Source organism: Hemitrygon akajei, chromosome 17, assembly GCF_048418815.1.
Source record: "Hemitrygon akajei chromosome 17, sHemAka1.3, whole genome shotgun sequence".
Lineage (NCBI taxonomy): Eukaryota > Metazoa > Chordata > Chondrichthyes > Myliobatiformes > Dasyatidae > Hemitrygon > Hemitrygon akajei.
Window position 1 is genome coordinate 37,024,986 of NC_133140.1, and position 18,846 is coordinate 37,043,831.

Below are 18,846 nucleotides of genomic sequence, written 5' to 3' on the forward strand. Positions count from 1 at the left end.
CGGTTTGGCTGTTCTCCAAGTATTTGCTGAGACCTTTGGAGAGGTCTGTAAAGCAATCAAAATTCTTCCTTTTTCCACTCAGAATAGAAATCAGGAAACAAAATTATTGTCTGTGAAACCCTCAGGCATTTTATTATTCTACTGGTATTGTTTAAATGAAATTTGCTATTATAAACATTAAAAATGTCAAATTATATGAATGACAGTCCAGATAATTCCATAATTATTATTATTCCCCTTGACAATAAGTACTCATGTTTGAGTACTGTTGGGGGGGACAGCCTACCTGGAGGAAGTGACAGTGGTCGGGCCTCCGGCACAGAGGACGGCCCTGTAGCTCAGAAGGGTAGGGATAGAAGAAAGAGGACCATAGTAATAGGGGACTCGATAGTCAGGGGTTCAGACAGGCGGTTCTGTGGAGGTGATCGGGAGTCCCGGATGGTTGTTTGCCTCCCTGGTGCCAGGGTCCGGGACGTTTCTGATCGCGTCCAAGATATCCTGAAGTGGGAGGGTGAGGAGCCAGAGGTCGTGGTACATGTAGGTACCAATGACATAGGTAGGAAAGGGGAAGAGGTCCTGAAACGAGAGTATAGGGAGTTAGGAAGGCAGTTAAGAAGAAGGACCGCAAAGGTAGTAATCTCGGGATTACTGCCTGTACCACGCGACAGTGAGAGTAGGAATGGAATTAGGTGGAGGATGAATGCGTGGTTGAGGGATTGGAGCAGGGGGCAGGGATTCAAGTTTCTGGATCATTGGGACCTCTTCTGGGGCAGGCGTGACCTGTTCAAGAAGGACGGGTTACACTTGAATCCTGGGGGGACCAATATCCTAGCGGGGAGGTTTGCTAGGGCTACGGGGCAGACTTTAAACTAGTAAGATGGGGGGGCGGAAATCAATTTGAGGAAACTATGGGAGAGGAGGATAGTTCACCAGTAGAGCAAGTAAGTAGACCGTGTGTGAGGGAGGACAGGCAGGTGATGGAGGAGGGATGCGCTCAGCCCGAAGTTGTAGGGGAGAAGAAAGAAAAGGATAATAAATTTGAATGCATTGCTAGGGATGAAAAGAGAGGAGGAGGTGGAGAGTATCTTAAATGTATCTATTTTAATGCTAGGAGCATTGTAAGAAAGGTGGATGAGCTTAAAGTGTGGATTGATACATGGAATTATGATGTTGTAGCTATTAGTGAAACATGGTTGCAGGAAGGGTGTGATTGGCAACTAAATATTCCTGGATTTAGTTGCTTCAGGTGTGATAGAGTAGGAGGGGCCAGAGGAGGAGGTGTTGCATTGCTTGTCCGAGAAAATCTTATGGCGGTGCTTTGGAAGGATAGATTACAGAGCTCCTCTAGGGAGGCTATTTGGGTGGAATTGAGGAATGGGAAAGGTGTAGTAACACTGATAGGAGTGTATTATAGGCCACCTAATGGGGAGCGTGAGTTGGAAGAGCAAATGTGTAAGGAGATAGCAGATATTTGTAGTAAACACAAGGTGGTGATTGTGGGAGATTTTAATTTTCCACACATAGATTGGGAAGCTCATTCTGTAAAAGGGCTGGATGGTTTAGAGTTTGTGAAATGTGTGCAGGATAGCTTTTTGCAACAATACATAGAAGTACCGACTAGAGATGGGGCAGTGTTGGATCTCCTGTTAGGGAATGCGATAGGTCAGCTGACAGATGTATGTGTTGGGGAGCACTTCGGGTCCAGTGATCACAATAGCATTAGCTTCAATATAATTATGGAGAAGGACAGGACTGGACCTAGAGTTGAGATTTTTGATTGGAGAAAGGCTAACTTTGAGGAGATGCGCAGGGATTTAGAGAGAGTGGAATGGGTCAAGTTGTTTTATGGGAAGGATGTAATAGAGAAATGGAGGTCATTTAAGGGTGAAATTATGAGGGTACAGAATCTTTATGTTCCTGTTCGGTTGAAAGGAAAGATTAAAGGTTTGAAAGCGCCATGGTTTTCAAGGGATATTAGAAACTTGGTTCGAAAAAAGAGGGATGTCTACAATAGATATAGGCAGCATGGAGTAAAGGAATTGCTCGAGGAATATAAAGAATGTAAAAGGAAACTTAAGAAAGAGATTAGAAAAGCTAAAAGAAGTTACGAGTTTGGTTTGGCAAATAAGGTGGAAGTAAATCCGAAAGGCTTCTACAGTTATATTAAAAGCAAGAGGATAGTGAGGGATAAAATTGGTCCCTTAGAGAATCAGGGTGGTCAGCTATGTGTGGAGCCGAGGGAGATGGGAGAGATTTTGAACGATTTCTTCTCTTCGGTATTCACTAAGGAGAAGGATATCGAATGGTGTAAGGTGTGGGAAACAAGTAAGGAAGTTATGGAACCTATGACAATTAAAGAGGTGGAAGTACTGGCGCTTTTAAGAAATTTAAAAGTGGATAAATCTCCGGGTCCTGACCGGATATTCCCCAGGACCTTGAGGGAAGTTTGTGTAGAGATAGCAGGAGCTCTGACGGAGATCTTTCAGATGTCATTAGAAACAGGGATTGTGCCGGAGGATTGGCGTATTGCTCATGTGGTTCCATTGTTTAAAAAGGGTTCTAGAAGTAAGCCTGGCAATTATAGACCTGTCAGTTTGACATCAGTGGTGGGTAAATTAATGGAAAGTATTCTTAGAGATAGTATTTATAATTATCTGGATAGACAGGATCTGATTAGGAGTAGCCAGCATGGATTTGTGCGTGGAAGGTCATGTTTGACAAACCTTATTGAATTTTTTGAAGTAGTTACGAGGAATGTTGACGAGGGTAAGGCAGTGGATGTAGTCTATATGGACTTCAGCAAGGCCTTTGACAAAGTTCCACATGGAAGGTTAGTTAAGAAGGTTCAGTCGTTAGGTATTAGTGCTGGAGTAATAAAATGGATTCAACAGTGGCTAGATGGGAGATGCCAGAGAGTAGTGGTGGATAATTGTTTATCGGGATGGAGGCCGGTGACTAGCGGGGTGCCTCAGGGATCTGTTTTGGGCCCAATGTTGTTTGTAATATACATAAATGATCTGGATGATGGGGTGGTAAATTGGATTAGTAAGTATGCTGATGATACTAAGGTAGGAGGTGTTGTGGATAATGAGGTGGGTTTTCAAAGCTTGCAGGGAGATTTATGCCGGTTAGAAGAATGGGCTGAACGTTGGCAGATGGAGTTTAATGCTGAGAAGTGTGAGGTTCTACATTTTGGCAGGAATAATCCAAATAGAACATACAGGGTAAATGGTAGGGCATTGAGGAATGCAGTGGAACAGAGAGATCTAGGAATAACAGTGCATAGTTCCCTGAAGGTGGAGTCTCATGTAGATAGGGTGGTGAAGAAGGCTTTTGGAACGCTGGCCTTTATAAATCAGAGCATTGAGTACAGAAGTTGGGATGTAATGTTAAAATTGTACAAGGCATTGGTAAGGCCAAATTTGGAATATTGTGTACAGTTCTGGTCACCGAATTATAGGAAAGATATCAATAAATTAGAGAGAGTGCAGAGACGATTTACTAGGATGTTACCAGGGTTTCAGCACTTAAGTTACAGAGAAAGGTTGAACAAGTTAGGTCTCTATTCATTGGAGCGTAGAAGGTTGAGGGGGGATTTGATCGAGGTATTTAAAATGTTGAGAGGGATAGATAGAGTTGACGTGAATAGGCTGTTTCCATTGAGAGTAGGGGAGATTCAAACGAGAGGACATGATTTGAGAGTTAGGGGGCAAAAGTTTAAGGGAAACACGAGGGGGTATTTCTTTACTCAGAGAGTGATAGCTGTGTGGAATGAGCTTCCTGTAGAAGTAGTAGAGGCCAGATCAGTTGTGTCATTTAAGGTAAAATTGGATAGGTATATGGATAGGAAAGGAGTGGAGGGTTATGGGCTGAGTGCGGGTAGGTGGGACTAGGTGAGATTAAGAGTTCGGCACGGACTAGGAGGGCCGGAATGGCCTGTTTCCGTGCTGTGATTGTTATATGGTTATATGGTTATAACCCATATCCTTATATGTACGGTACACTGTAGAAACTGGCAAACACTGTTAACCAATAATGTGCCCATGATGGAGAGTCAAATTTATTGGTACATATGAAAAACATTCAAAGGGATCTCACAGGACCATGAGACCATAAGACACAGGAACAGTATTAGGCTATTCAGCCCATCAAATTTGCTCCAACATTCCATCATGGCTTATTATCTCTCTCAACCCCATTTTCCTGCCTTCTCCTCATAACCTTTGACACCATGACTAACTAAGAACCTATCAACCTCCACTTTAAATAGACCCAGGGGCTCGCCCTCCACAACCGTCTCTAGTAATGAATCTCTGTGGTAAATAGACATCCCTCTAATCTGAGGCTGTGCCTTCCCCCACTACAGGAAATATCCTCTCCCCATCTACTTTATCTATGCCTTCCAATATTCAAAGAAATCCCCACTCATTCTTCTAAAACATTGGCAGGTACAGGCCCAGAACAATCACACACTCCTAATATGTTAACCCCTTCATTCCCAGAATAATTTTCATGAACCTCCTCGGGACCCTCTCCAATGCCAGCACAGATTTTCTTAAATAAGGGACCCAAAACAGCTCACCTTCTCAAACACGGAAGTCAGGCTAACTGGCCTCTAATTTCCTTTCTTCTGTCTCCCTCCCCGTTTAAAGAAAAGGAGTGACATTTACCATTTCCCAGTTCTCTGGAACCATTCCAGAATCTAGTGATCACAAGCACCAAAACATTAAAAATAGTGGAAATACATAGCTGCACAGGTAGCATTCTATTGAGAAAGAATCAATGTTTCAAGGTTGATTGTCTCATCAAATTGCTTTACAGTAGAATTGGAATGAGAAGAAAGCCTTTAGGCCAAAGAGACTAGTTCAAAAGATCTTGTATCCTCTTCCCAACTCCCATTCCCTTGGCACCTCAAAATGCATCACAGTTCATGTGTTTGGCAGGTTGGGCTTTAAATAGAAAATTTGTCCTCTTGGCTAAAAGGGAAGTAATTAAGCCAGCACAAAAGCAGAATTTCTAAGTGAACAGCACCAAAATATTTCAGTTCTTAAGCAGTCTTTATGCATTGTCATCGGTTGCCTGAAAATAGAAGTGCTTGTTGTAAGAGACTCAAGAAATGGTTCATGTTTTGATTTTTTAAGATGGATTTGAGAACAGGTGTCCCAGTTCAAACAATAAAACAGCAGTATTTTTTGTCATCATCCATTTAACAGGCTTATCTTCACACCCTTCAGTTGGTATATAAACATTTCATCATTCAGGGAGCAACATAACAACCTTTCTGACCTCTAGCGAAATCACTCACACAGTAGTGCACATTTTCAGATCTATGGGCCAGTTGTCACCCTGAGGTTACAAGAACTCACGACCGGATTGCATTTGTGATTTTGCAGAGATGTGCTGCTTTTGGGATCTGTGGGAAAAACAGTATTTGTACCACAGTTTTTTGGATTCTCACTTGCTGAGTTATCTTGTACCTATAAACATGAACGCTGTAGCAATCACCATCATTAAGCTAATCTTTTAGCTGCCGCGGGGAAGATACTGACAGACTTCACAACACAGATTACTGCAAAAGTGATTCATCACCCAGACAAGGTTAAAGTGTATGGTTAATTTTCTGATCTTCACGGCTACAAGTTTGGGTAGGGAAGGTTAGATAACGATACTAATCAACAAAAAAGCCTTGATCAGAACTCATTATTTCATTTTGAAAATGAATTACATCCAGTGAAATGAAAAGAATGTGAAATATGAAACTGATTTGCTGAGGGCAGGCTTTTCTCTAAATCTTCCAGTGTTTACTCAGGGAACCTACACCATTGTTTTGCAATTGGACCCTGGTCGAGTTTTATTTATATTACTGCAAAGAGATGTTAATTTTTTATCAGAATACGTACTTTAAAGAGGCAAGAGGACAACGTAATGTGTGACCAGAACAGTGAAACAGCATTACCAACCCTAATGCTGCCTTTGCAATGAGCAAAGTAAAGAACCAATGTGACAAGTTTCTCCTTTGGAGCCTCAGGGTCTTATCTCAGTCTATTTTCAGCATACCCTCTAGCTTACCTGTTCTATTCCATCCTCTTTCTCTCCAGAATTAGCGCAAATTTAAGGCAAAAGTCATTTTTGCTCCTCAACGTCCTCTATCAAAAGTTCACCAAATCACTCCTCTCAAACTCCAAAAGGGCCATCCTCTTCTTGCCAAGTACGGTTGTACTGTACACTCACTTCCAGCACCTGGCCACCAGCTCCAAATACATGAACAATCAGACATTCTGCAATTCCCTCTGTCCACCCCCCCCCCCAAGAATCTGCTTTCACTTCCAAACCAAATCACAAGAGACCACAATTTTATTGTGAATGATAATCCTATTTTCCTTGTTTTACCCAAAATCTGAAGGCAGAGTGGTGACACAATGCATGCACTCTCTCAGAATCAGTTTTAACATCACTGGCCTATGTTGTGAAACTTGTTGTATGTGGCAGCAGTACATTGCAATACATTATAAAAACTGTAAATTACAGCATAATTATAAACTTAAATAAGTAGTGCAAAAAGTGGGGAAAAAAGTAATGCGGTAGCGTTCATGGGTCCATTCAGAGATCTGATGGCTGAGGGGAAAAAGCTGCTCCTGAATCATTTAAGTGTGTGCCTTCAGGCTTTTATACCTCCTCCCTGATGACAGCAATGAGAAGAGATCTTGTCCTGAGTGACAGGGAACCTTAATGATGGATGCTGCCTTTTTGAGGCATCGTTTCTTGAAGAGAAGGAGTGCTGGTTGCTGCCAAATCATATGTTGCCCCATATTCTTCCTTTCAGTTTTCGTCCTTGAATGTTTCAACCTCCTTTTACGCTCCACTGTCTGCATCCCTTCTTCCCTTAATCCTGACAGTACTTTAGTCTTGACCTCACGCACCACAAACCTCTGACTCCATCAATAAACTCCACCAATATTCACAATAATTTCAACGTGCGCTTTGTCCCTTCAATGCCATATCAGCACACCCAGTTAGTCCTAAGCACAAAGAGATTCTGAAGTTGCTGGAAATCCAGAGCAACACACACAAAATGCTGGAGGAGCTCAGCAAGTCAGGCAGCATCTATGGAAATGAATAAATAGTCAATGTTTCACATGCGTTGCTCCAGTTACTCAATCTTCCACCATCAACTCCCCTTTGGACCTACCGCTAGGAAGTTTCGCTTCAACAAATAACCTACAACTGCAACCTCAAAGTTCACAGTTCCCTAGTCTCTGTCCCTTCACAATACCTTAGCAGTTGTCAATATGCTCAGCTCGTTTGATCATGCAAACTTAATGGAGTTCTACTTTTCCCAAACAGGCCCTGACCTTTGGAATTCCATGTACTCTAACTTCACACCATCTAATGCATATATGTCAAACTCAAGGCCCGCGGTGGAATTACCTTTGGCCCGCGAGAGAATATCTAATTACTATTAAAACTGGCCCCAGTAATCGAAGCGCCTATGGCGTATGATATGGCTAATGCTGAGTTTATTCAGGTACCAGGTTTTCAGGGTTTTTAGTGTTTATCCGGCAGTCTTCTTCATAAGAAACGGAATTTGTAAAGTGAAACACTTTGTAGTTATAGCAGAGACTGAGACACACGAGAGCAGGCTGGAAAAAACGGAGGCAACGAAAGCTGCGTTCGCACGCGTCCGACTGATCCGGCCCGCATGAAGCTGCATTTTGCTCAATCCGGCCCGTGACCTAAAATGAGTTTGACACCCCTGATCTAATGCCTTTCATTGGGACTTCCTGTTAGCCAAATTTTTCCTCATTACAGTTTCACACTTTATGAACTCTGCAAAGTGGCTCTTAACTGTTGTGTTGCCTTTAAGGCATTTGTTTAGTTTATTATATTTTCGCTTTAGTAATTCGTTTGTTATCGTTTTCTAGTTAAAGTTAAGGTTGTTTAAAGTAAATTCGTTGTCTGTGATATATTGCGGCATGCAATGACATCACACCTGGTTTCTCCACGTCTTGTGGGAAAATACTGGTTTGAAGAAACGGGAAGGAGGGGGCTTATATGTGTGCAGGATCAGCGCGAGAAAAGTTTTCTTTCTACGCACTAGAAACATCAGAGAAGCAACGCCGTAAGTTCATAAGATAATCGATATGTTGAATTAAAAATGTTAACGCTGATTCTGTTAAAAGTAATGATGATTGATAAAGTTTATGTTTTTTGTTATTTAAAGAGTTGCGGATAGTTTGTGTTGAAGTGTATTTAAAGCCAGTCGATGGCGTAGGTAGATTCTGACTGTATGTTGCACTTTAATGTAATATAGTTGTTGTAGTTTTACTTTTGCAAGTATTTATGATGTAAATGTGATGTCAAGAAGGAAACAAATACTGTATATATTTTGTATTGTTTTATCAACAGTTTTCACCATACATTAATGTGGAAGAGTGAACAGTAAACGGTTAATCTTACTGGGACTGCCTCATTGACTGGTTTATGCTTGGTGTTTAGTTCAGAGTTCTTTTACACCTGTGTGAGAACACTACAACTGTACTGTAGAAATGAGCACAGTTGTTGATAATAATACTAGCTTAGAGGTGTCAAAAAGAACTGCACACAGAGCAGTGATGAGCAACAGGTCCTTAAAGAAAAGATAAACTGAGGAAATTGTGGTAGCGGATAAAAGAAAGGAGCCGGGGAGGAGTGGGGGAAATGTCATCCAGGTAGACAAAAATAATTTTTGCAAGGGTAAAGCAAGCCCAGAGTGTTATTTACAATGAGTGAGAAGATTTTTTTTAATATAGAGACCGGGAGGAATTTTGTTATATTCAGATGATATAAAAAGCAGTAGCTTTATAGACTATGAATGGAGAACGTATATTTAGGGTAAAGCAGCAGGATATTTAGAGATTGTTGAAATCTGAAAGCACTGCATTAGGAGGTAGTCAAAAGATGCTCTCACAATATTTAGTTGGTATTTAGATGACCACAGGGTGCTGAACAATAAGTGGACTGCGGATTGGTATTTGCTAACTAGCATGGACATGGTGGTCTAAAGTGCTTGTTTTGGTGCTAAATGACTATTATGCATACTGGACACAGAAAAGCTTGACATCTTGTCAATGGTGCCATGCACAATCTGATTTCGGGATTATGTCGGATTTAACGGCTTTGTTAAACTCCCAGAGGTTTTTCCTATGCACAGCTAACATACTTCCCTCAACCCAGCACCACAGGAGTTCATCAATCAACTTGTAGCTAGTATGTCTAAGTACAATAACATATGCCAAACACTATGAAATCCTCGCGATAAATGCGGAATCGAATATTGATAATTGTAAAACAAAAATAGCAAAATAGCGTATATTATTGATATGATACAACATTGCATGTAATGAAGCTTTATTTATGATCCACAATTCACTCTTACTTACATAATACATTTATATAGAAAATCAAAGTATATCTTTTGAAACTTTACTGCACCATTTGGAAAATAGTATAACAAATTAACAAATTTGAAGCTGCTGCAGTTTCTCCCTTACTGCAAATTAAGTCAACATTAAATTAAAAAAGAACTATTGTACACATAATACTTGTATGCTCCTCACCGTAACACTAGGCACTTGGACGTGGCACAGCACGTTTCTTTCCTGCCTCAGAGCAGTGAGACATGCAGAACTGTAAATATTTTAGGCGTGGCTTTTGGAGACAGACATCTGTTGACCAGGACTGTCCCTCCATCAAGGTCCACCTGTCCCATGTGGTTCATTCACACGTTCAATCATTCACATTCAAAGTGCATTTTCACAAATTGTCCTAATTTGGCTGTAGATTCTTTTACAGGGAGGCCTCCTCTTCGGATAGGCTTTTGGCTTTTTAGTCAATACATGTGCATTCATGTGAAATACTGGCATTGTGACGCAACTACTCCCAGAAAGTGATATTATTGCAAGCAACAGTCTGGTATGGCACCATTCACTTCCCTTCAAGCCTCACTCCTGAACTTACAAACAGTAAATGAGTGTTGCTGTGCTCAACTCAGGAGCAGCTCAACTTTTACTTGACACTTTGACAATAAAAGCCACTTGCTTTAGGAACTCTCTTCAGCGGGAAGTGGGCCATTTCTCGATTATACTTAAGACAGGTCCTTTTTATTTTAGAAGGCTGTGCTAGCCATGCTGACTGATCCCAAGAGCCTCTGCATACCGTCCAATGATTCTTCCATCTGCCGAAAGGCAATTTTACCTTCTTCACCTGTCAGGCAATCAGAAATGTTCATAGTAAGTGTTTACATTGGTGTAAAGCTCATTTAAATTAATCACAGAAATTGCTACGCAGACTGGTTTTACAAGTAAAATCTTTCATATTTGTGAATGAAGTGGAGGAGGAAGAACATTTTTTAAATTTTAATATAATTTACTCGGTCTGTTAAAATCCCTACGACTAACACACATCATTTGACTACCTGGAGAGAAATTTAATCTCCAAGTAAGAAATCGGTGGTGAGAGAGCAGTCTTTAATGATACATAAATAATCATGAATTTAATTAGATTTTTCGATCAAAACTGAAACTTCCAGTTTTGCATGCGAGATCATAGGCAAACACTAAATTTCTTAGGAACAATCAAAGTCAGCAAAATACTGCACTCTACAGTCTGAAGTTTAGTGCCCAGCCAGTTGCCAAAGGAACGGTTAAGACTGGGGATTAACAATTAGTTAGAACTGGAGGAACAAGGAACATTTAGAGAGTGGTAGGGCTCAAGGAGGTTACAGAATAGGGAAAGCTAAGGGTATGAATGATTTGAAACCATATTTGAGGTGGGAGTAGAGGACACGAATGGGGATGAACAGGATGAACTCAGTGCCTTCTCCCACTTCTACTTTATTCACTCTGGGCAAGGGGTCCAGAGAAAAATATCCAAAGACGAATGTTGGAAGGGCTGTGAGAGGAGAATTCAGGGAAAGCTAGATGCTGGGAAGGAAGCTGTTGTTTTGGAGCCTATTCTGGAAATACAATGCAAACAAAAATATCAAGTAATCACCAATGGATCTGGCATTATTTCCACCACAAGGTACAAATCCCAAAAATGACTAACTTTCAGAAGTACTTACTTTTCTAGTATTTTTGTCTATGTCTAACCACTTCTGAACAGGGCAGGCAATTTAACATTCAACAGCATAGATAGATCTGGAGCCACATTGAGCTCAGAGTAAGCAACAGTATCAGATTTCCTTTTAAATGATATTATGGGCCAGATGAGGTTTGAAACAACAATCCAGTGGTCTTAAGACCCATATTACCAAGAAAAGCCATTTTTCTTAATTTTGGGTTCCATAGAACATTACTGCACAGAAACAGGCCTTTTGGCTGTGCCGAACCATTTTTCTGCCTAGTCCCACTGACCTGCACCTGGACACTATCCCTCCATACACCTCTCATCCATGTATCTGTCCAAGTTTTTCTTAAATGTTAAAAGTGAGCCCGCATTTACCACTTCATCTGGCATCTCATTCCACACTCCCACCACTCTGTGTGAAGAAGCCCCCCCACAATGTTCCCTTTAAACTTTTCCCCCTTCACCCTTAACCCATGTCCTCTGGTTTTTTTCTCCCCTAGCCTCAGTGGAAAAAGCCTGCTTGCATCCACTCTATCTATACCCATCATAATTTTATATACCTCTATCAAATCTCCCCTCATTCTTCTACGCTCCAGGGAATAAAGTTCTAACCTATTCAACCTTTCTCTGTAACTCAGTTTCTCAAGTCCCAGCAACATCCTTGTTAACCTTCTCTGCACTCTTTCAACCTTATTAATATCCTTCCTGTAATTCGGTGACCAAAACTGCACACAATACTCCAAATTCGGCCTCATTAATGTCTTATACAACCTCACCATAACATTCCAGCAATCCTGCTGGAATTGAACTTGTATCTCTGAATCAAAAGTCCAGATCTCGAGCTGCTATACTAGTAAATCAAATAAATAACATACAGTAGATTGAAGTCTGAATTTATACATAACATTCAAAAAGATAACTTCTGTGCAAGTTCACATGGTGTAACCAGTAAATCAGAAGATTCTCAAAAATAAAGCACCATTAAATAATATTATCCTTAAAACAGGAAAAATAAAAATACTACGCCAGCAATGAAACTGCATTTTGCAGCATAACTTTAATGACTTACCAAAGGAAAATAAAGTCTGTTTTGCAACATCACGGACTTCTTTATCAGTCTGACAAAGGTAGACTAACTGATCTATACTCTCTTTGGCCTGAGAAACAGAAACAGAAAAATAGTTAAGAATTTCCTGTAATCTTGTGGTTAAACTGTTTTCAAGGGCGATTTATTATTTCTTATCGGGTTTGAGGAAGGGCAAGGGAAAAGGCTGCTTTTAGGGTGTTTGGCCACTAGAGGGCACATGGAACCACACTGCCCAACCACACAAAGGGATTACTGAAGAAAACTTCAGTCTAATTGCATGATAGTAGAACTGTTCGCTCTCCCAACACCTTCATCTGAGCACAAGCAACAAAAGCTGCAAATGTTCTTAAAGTGAGGCTAGGGCAACAAGTCTCAAAGTTTTAGGTATGTTCTCAAAAAAAAAATCAAAATTGAAAACCAAGGTTGTGAAGTGCTTTAGGAATGTTAGAATCTAACGGGGAAGGAGAAGAAAATCAATAGAGTTTTATGAAATTTGGAACCTGTTTGCCAGTATTATGCTGTACAATTATGACACCCTCTCTAAAGCCCAACCAATAAAATTCAAATGGCCGAAGTAACTATCAGAACAAGAATGTAAGATATTTGGGGAGTAGGGCACCTGCTGAATTGTTCAAGAGCAGTATGGCTAATCTTTAACTTCAGTGGTATTTTGTTTTCCACTGACCACTCCTAGATTCCTTTAGTATATATAAACAACTCACTCCCTCTCCGTCTTGATTATACTTAGCGACTGTAATTCCACAACTACCTTTGGTGGAGAATTTAAAGATTTCACTAAACCCTGAGTGAAGCAATTGCTTCTCATCTCAGTCTTGAATGTTGGATCCTTTATTTTGAGATTATGACTCCAAATTGTAGCTACCCAAACAGAAAAAAATAAATTCCCCAATCCCAGGAACCAATATAATGAACTTCACAAGCTTATCCTTCCTTAGTCCTAAATCTAGGGTGGTGGGATGGAACTACATCTCTATCAAAGGAGGTGTAAGGCGCTCCTTCCCTCTGCTAGCCTGCAGGTCACCCTTGGGCAAAGTGCAGCACCTGCTCAGCCCCCGATCAGGGTCACGTGAAGCCATGGGAGCAGGTGGTGGATGGTCGTATGAGCTGCTGGTGCATATCATAAGTCCTGATTATGCGACCATTGATAATGGATGGGGTCCTGTGTTGTGAAGAAGCTGCCCAGAAGAAGGCAATGCCAAACCACTTCTGTAGGAAAATTGCCAAGTACATTTGTGGTCATGGATAGAGGAAAGAATACGAACAACAGTGTGAAGGGTGTCTTCCCCATAGGGAACAGATTAAAGACCATGATCACCCACATCATGATGATGATGAGACCAAAATCACATCAACTGGTTTGCCCTTGCACATTAACCAAACAGGCGGACTCAATTGAGAGTCCTGATTTTCATTCTCCTGCTTTCAAAGAAAAATGGTGTTCATTCATTGCCTTCCAATCTGTGGGAACTACTCTAGAATGCTACAACTTTGTAAAGTAACTATTATCACATTCACTTGCTCCAAAGTGAGCACCTTCAAAACCTTGGAGTGCTGGTCTGCAGGACCTGGGGATTTATTGGTATTCCATAGATGCTGCCTGGCCTGCTGAGTTCCTCCAGCATTTTGTGTGTGTGGCATACATCAAGTCTCAAATTGTGCACATTAGGATAACAGGTAGTTTATTTAATGAGTTCAAAACATGTTCACTGTTGTATGAAAATCTCAGAATCCATAAAGATAACAAGATTAAACTTAGTCAAGTAAGGAACAGTCCCACAAATCACTTTCAAAAATAAAACAACTAAAAAGAAATCGTGTCAATTCTACAATTAGAATAACTAGGTCAAGTATGCGAAAAACTCTGTTGTATTAAAAGTTATTCAGTGAAACATCTGATATTTCTGCAACACAACAGCTTTCAAACACAATGGGGAGGGGTTTGGGCGAGAGCAGGAGGAACATCAGGCTCCAGAACTGCCGCAGATAATATCATGCACCAGCACACTGAACTGATTCTCTTACCTGCAGACTCACTTTCAAGGACTCTTTATAACTCGTGTTCTCAGTAGTCTTTGCACAATTTGTCTTCTCTTGCACGTTGGATATTTGCCAGTCTTTGTTCGACTATGTCTAGTTTTTTGGGGGAAATTCTACTGTCCCCCCCCCCGCCCAAAAAAATGAATCTCAAGGTACTTTGATAATAAGTACACTTTGAACTTTGACTGTTTCTTTTACAACTATTTCCACAGTAAGCTGAGGCACTGGTACTCTGGGTTTGAAAGCTCTTTTTCCTCTATAGTTATTCCCGAACGGTGGGTTTACCTTGAGATGTGCAAGTGCAGTACAGCCTGCTTTCCTCAGCTGTCCGTCCTCGTCCTCGAGCAGCTCCAAGTAACAAACCAAGGCCTGAGTACAAACATGCGCTTTAGTTAGTTGGCCACAAAAAAACAATTCATCGCGCGTTTCCAACCTTCGCCTGCCGAGTCCACCGTCCAGCCTCTTGGCACATGAAAGGCCACGTTATCGGCAGTGATTAGTGAAAGACACCGGAGAAGCATTAGTCAGGTGTTATGCGTTAATGAAAGAGCCAGCACCATACCCTGCACAAGTACCCCACCGGGAAATCTACGATTTGGAGTAACCTTATCAATTCAACGAGCAGAGAATCTTAACCATTCTAACATCTGATCAGACTCTGAAAGTGGATCCAAACTGCAGGAAACTACACTAATACAACTTGAAAAACTGTGACAGGTCATATAAACCTTTCAGCCTACGCACTGCTAGGTACAACCCACAGTCTTTTTATATGCTAGCCCACTAAAAACCCTATTGATTTTCGACTTGATAGTCCAATTATTCCACCACTCTCACCTGCTTCCCTATCATCCGTGTAAAACAGAGTTTGCCGTCATGAACAGTGACATTCTAGATTCTAAAACGATTCCCTCTTTCTTTCAACTTCTTTCACAATGTGAAGCATCTGGATCAAAACATCAATGAAGTGTAACATGTTCAAGCGAAAACACTCTATCCTGCTTTGATGTGACCCTGTCAACAGCCTCTTGAGCCTTTTCAGTAGAGTGCCTGCCCAGGCATTTTACACAGTACTGGGCCATCTTTCACTGGCTCAGGTACGATACACAACAGCAGTGGCATGCTCAGCTGCTTGGTATTCTAACTCAGCCAAGTTTCTAAACTCTGAAGGAAAAGTGTTTGCATGGTATATTAATCCTAACACCCCTCCCCCCCCAAAATTTACAATGAGTCCCTGTGTTGTGGGCACCGATCACCCTCCCTCACCACCAACCCCAGAAGCTGCAGGCACAGTGGAAGTCTCCTGACCTTCTCACGGAACTTGGGGTCTTCTGCCAGGTTTCTCAGCAGGGAAGCGGCAGTGTTGCCTATCTTGGTGTTGTCCTCCAGCAGCAGCAGGCCCACCGCCTTCAGTCCATCCTTCTGGAGCTGGTTACCTGAGAGGTGCTTCAGAGACCTCAGCACCACATTCTTATCAGAGGACTGCAGGTTCTGCACCAGGAATACTGCAAGATACGGAAAAAGTGCGGCTGGGAGTGAGACCACACACAGAAATCTAAGACTCGCCAACATTTCCACTCTCTCAGAAGTGGTAAGACCTCCAAAGCCCATTGGCAGCTACCCGGAAAAGATTCAGCAGGCTGATACACAGAGTGACAGAGCTGTCCTATACCAGGCAGGTGAAGAAGTTGCATCTACTTTCTTTGGAATCTAGCAGAACAAGGTGTGATCTCATTGAAGCACATGAAGGGGCAGGATAGATAAAGTGATGTTTTAGCTGACAAGAGTGTCTTCAACAGGGAACATGGTTACAAAACACGGGGGGCAGTCATTTAAAGCTGAGGTGCATGGCAACTTCTTCTTGCAGAGGATGTTGAATTGCTTGAACTTTCTATCCCCCGCAGGCTGAGGCTAGACTGCATGAGGAACTTGAGAAAGAGGTAGGAATTGAGAACCATGTGGAATTGGCACAAGTAAAAAGTTGTGGCCACGTTGGCCACGATCACATTGAATTGTGGAGCAGTTCCCATTCTGTTCAAACCACATATAGATAAAATACCTTAGGCACATCCCAGCAGCAAGCACCCCTCTTCCCTTTTGCTCAGATGCAGCTGCACAGATCGGACGCAACACTGCAGGCCCGTGAGAGGACCAAGAGATGCAAGACAACTTACTTGACAGCTAAACTCAACCTTGTGTTTTTTGCTTTTAAAAATCATGATTTTGCTTCAGATAATAAACGTAATTTATTTGTCAGTAAGTGAAGGCAGCTGTCCCTACTGCTTCAATTCTGGTTAATTACCAGGCCTCTCCACAGACACTGATCATATAATATTGCCTGTCTCTGCTAAATAGCAACGCAATGTGTCCTTCTGCACTGATAGCTGTACTACTCTAGAGGGGGGACCCAAGAAGGTCGCTCACATCAAAAAGGAGGTACACAGGCTAACTGGCAACTGCAAATTGCCACCAGCACGTAGAATCTGGGAAGAGATGAGGCCGGTACTGTAACAGTATTTAAAAGACAACTGGCCAAGAAAGATTTGAGGGATGTGGATCAAACGCTTGCAAATGGGACTAGTTTAGATGGGCATCTTTGTTAGCTTGGACAAGTTTCTGTTCCTGTGCTCTACTACCCCGTGACTTTATAAATTGACAGCCATGAGGCGAGAACAAAAAGTGGGATTAACATAGGACCGCAGGGGTCTTCCTGTTATAGTTGCTTGGATAACAGAAACCCGCCTTTGGAAAATTCACTAATTCCAAACATTTACGAGATGGGAAAAAATGCTCGGAAAAATGCTCAGGAAATATGTATGAGACAAAAAAATAATTTTTGATCAACTTGTGTTTCTTGATGCATGCAGATGAAACAGCTTTGCATTGTGGAAAATGTAATATGATCGTTTTCTAGACATAGGGGGATTGTAAAAGGTCAATTGATGGTCAGCAGGAACTTGGAGGGCCAAGCTTCCATGCTGACCGGCTCCGGGAGGATGGATTTGTGGAAAAGATCTGGAGTTGAAGAATGAAGGCTGCAGTACAAGATCCACTCTGTGCCATTTTGTGACATTAAGAAGCAACAATGTACCTTCCTCTGCCAGCTCCATGATGTAGGACGGCAAGGAGGGAATGTTCTGTTCCTCAATGTGGCCCAAGTACTGGAAGATCGTCAGCAGCTCTGCATTTCCACTTCGGGCACGTTTTGGTAACGTTCTGTCCAAAATCCTTTCCACTAATTTGATAAAAACTGCAAGGGTAAATCAAAATAATAACAAAGATATTAATAAATCCTGCCTGTAGAATAAATAACTATAGCATCATCCACATTTAGCAGAATTCAAACTAAAGTGCTAAATTAATCTAATTCTACGTCATAATAATAAACACTTTACATGCAAGTTCATAGAAAACCAGTTTTCAGACAGCAATAACTTGTCCAAACTATGAACTGCAGAAATATGGCAGACAGAAATGCATCAGAACTTGAAGTATCTAGATCTGTGATGCCTCAGGCAGATTGTACAGGGCAGATCCTCCTCACACAGTGACTTCTGCATCAAACCAAACAAACCACTTCATCACCTTAAAGCTCTGTATCAGGTCTTCCCTTCTGTGCAATACAATTCCCTTTTCCTGAATGACCTTGTGATGGGGTGGGGGGGGGGGGGGGGAGAAGAGCAGCTTGATATAAAATGTACAAACATACACAGCCCTCCCTGGGAAGATCAAGTTCGATGAAGGCATACAACTTCTGATTTTTAAATTTTATCCTTTTGTTAATAAACACAGAAGGGTCAGGAGCTTGAAGATTCCTATGGCCAGATTTGGGAACAGCTTGTTTCCAACTGTGATAAGACTGCTGAACAGATCCTGACCCGGATTTGGGCCGTACCTTCCAAATATCCGGACCTGACTTGCACTACCTCACTTTCCCTTTTCTATTTTCTAATTATGATTTATAATTTAATTTTTTATACTTACTTCGATTTGTATTTCAGGGAGCGCGAAGCACAGAATCAAATATCGCTGTGAAGATTGTACGGTCTAGTATCAATTGTTTGGTGACAATAAAGTACTTAGATTGCTTTGTTTTAAAAATGCTACATTAATGTGTTATTGTTTTTAATAAATAATTATGTTTATCCCTTAGAGTTCTTTGCTCTTTTATATTTTGATAAATACCTAAAACATATTGAGGCTCTGTGTTCTTCTAACATAATGCTCCACCTCACAAGTACTTCTCATTAAACATCCCATCTACAAGCCTCGTTTATCAGGTTCTCCTAGTTTATCAGGTTCTTCCTTTCCGATGACTACAGCCCCTACTTTGGCAAAGAAAATGAATGAATGTGGAAATGTTCAGAAGATCAGGCAGCGGTTAACATTTCATCAATCACTCAACCTTTCAAATCGAATAGAGGGCAGAGATTACAGGGGTTTCGGTTGGAGGAAAGAGAGAAGAGGAAGGACTTCGTGTCACCTTCAAATTTAGGGACTGAATTTCCAATTCCAAAGCTAAATTGTAAACTGCTTCTCAACCAATCTTAGTGGAACCATTATTGTCCATTGAACTTCACTTGATCTTCCCAAGT

General features: G+C 41.4%; 1 protein-coding gene across 5 annotated transcripts in view; it reads right to left on the minus strand.

Annotated features, from left to right (window-relative positions):
- Positions 1 to 9,370: 9,370 nt before the first annotated feature.
- The window catches only part of ripor1 (RHO family interacting cell polarization regulator 1), a 282,943-nt gene continuing 273,467 nt past the window's right edge, over positions 9,371 to 18,846 (minus strand). For all 5 annotated transcript variants that reach the window (XM_073069931.1, XM_073069933.1, XM_073069928.1 and 2 more), the window contains exons 18-22: positions 17,343 to 17,501; positions 15,560 to 15,756; positions 14,537 to 14,620; positions 12,176 to 12,263; positions 9,371 to 10,242 (exon numbers count right to left, since the gene is read on the minus strand). In XM_073069931.1, coding sequence (XP_072926032.1) covers positions 10,145 to 10,242; positions 12,176 to 12,263; positions 14,537 to 14,620; positions 15,560 to 15,756; positions 17,343 to 17,501 — 626 coding nt within the window. In that variant the 3' untranslated portion in view covers positions 9,371 to 10,144. The remainder of the gene's footprint in view (positions 10,243 to 12,175; positions 12,264 to 14,536; positions 14,621 to 15,559; positions 15,757 to 17,342; positions 17,502 to 18,846) is intronic.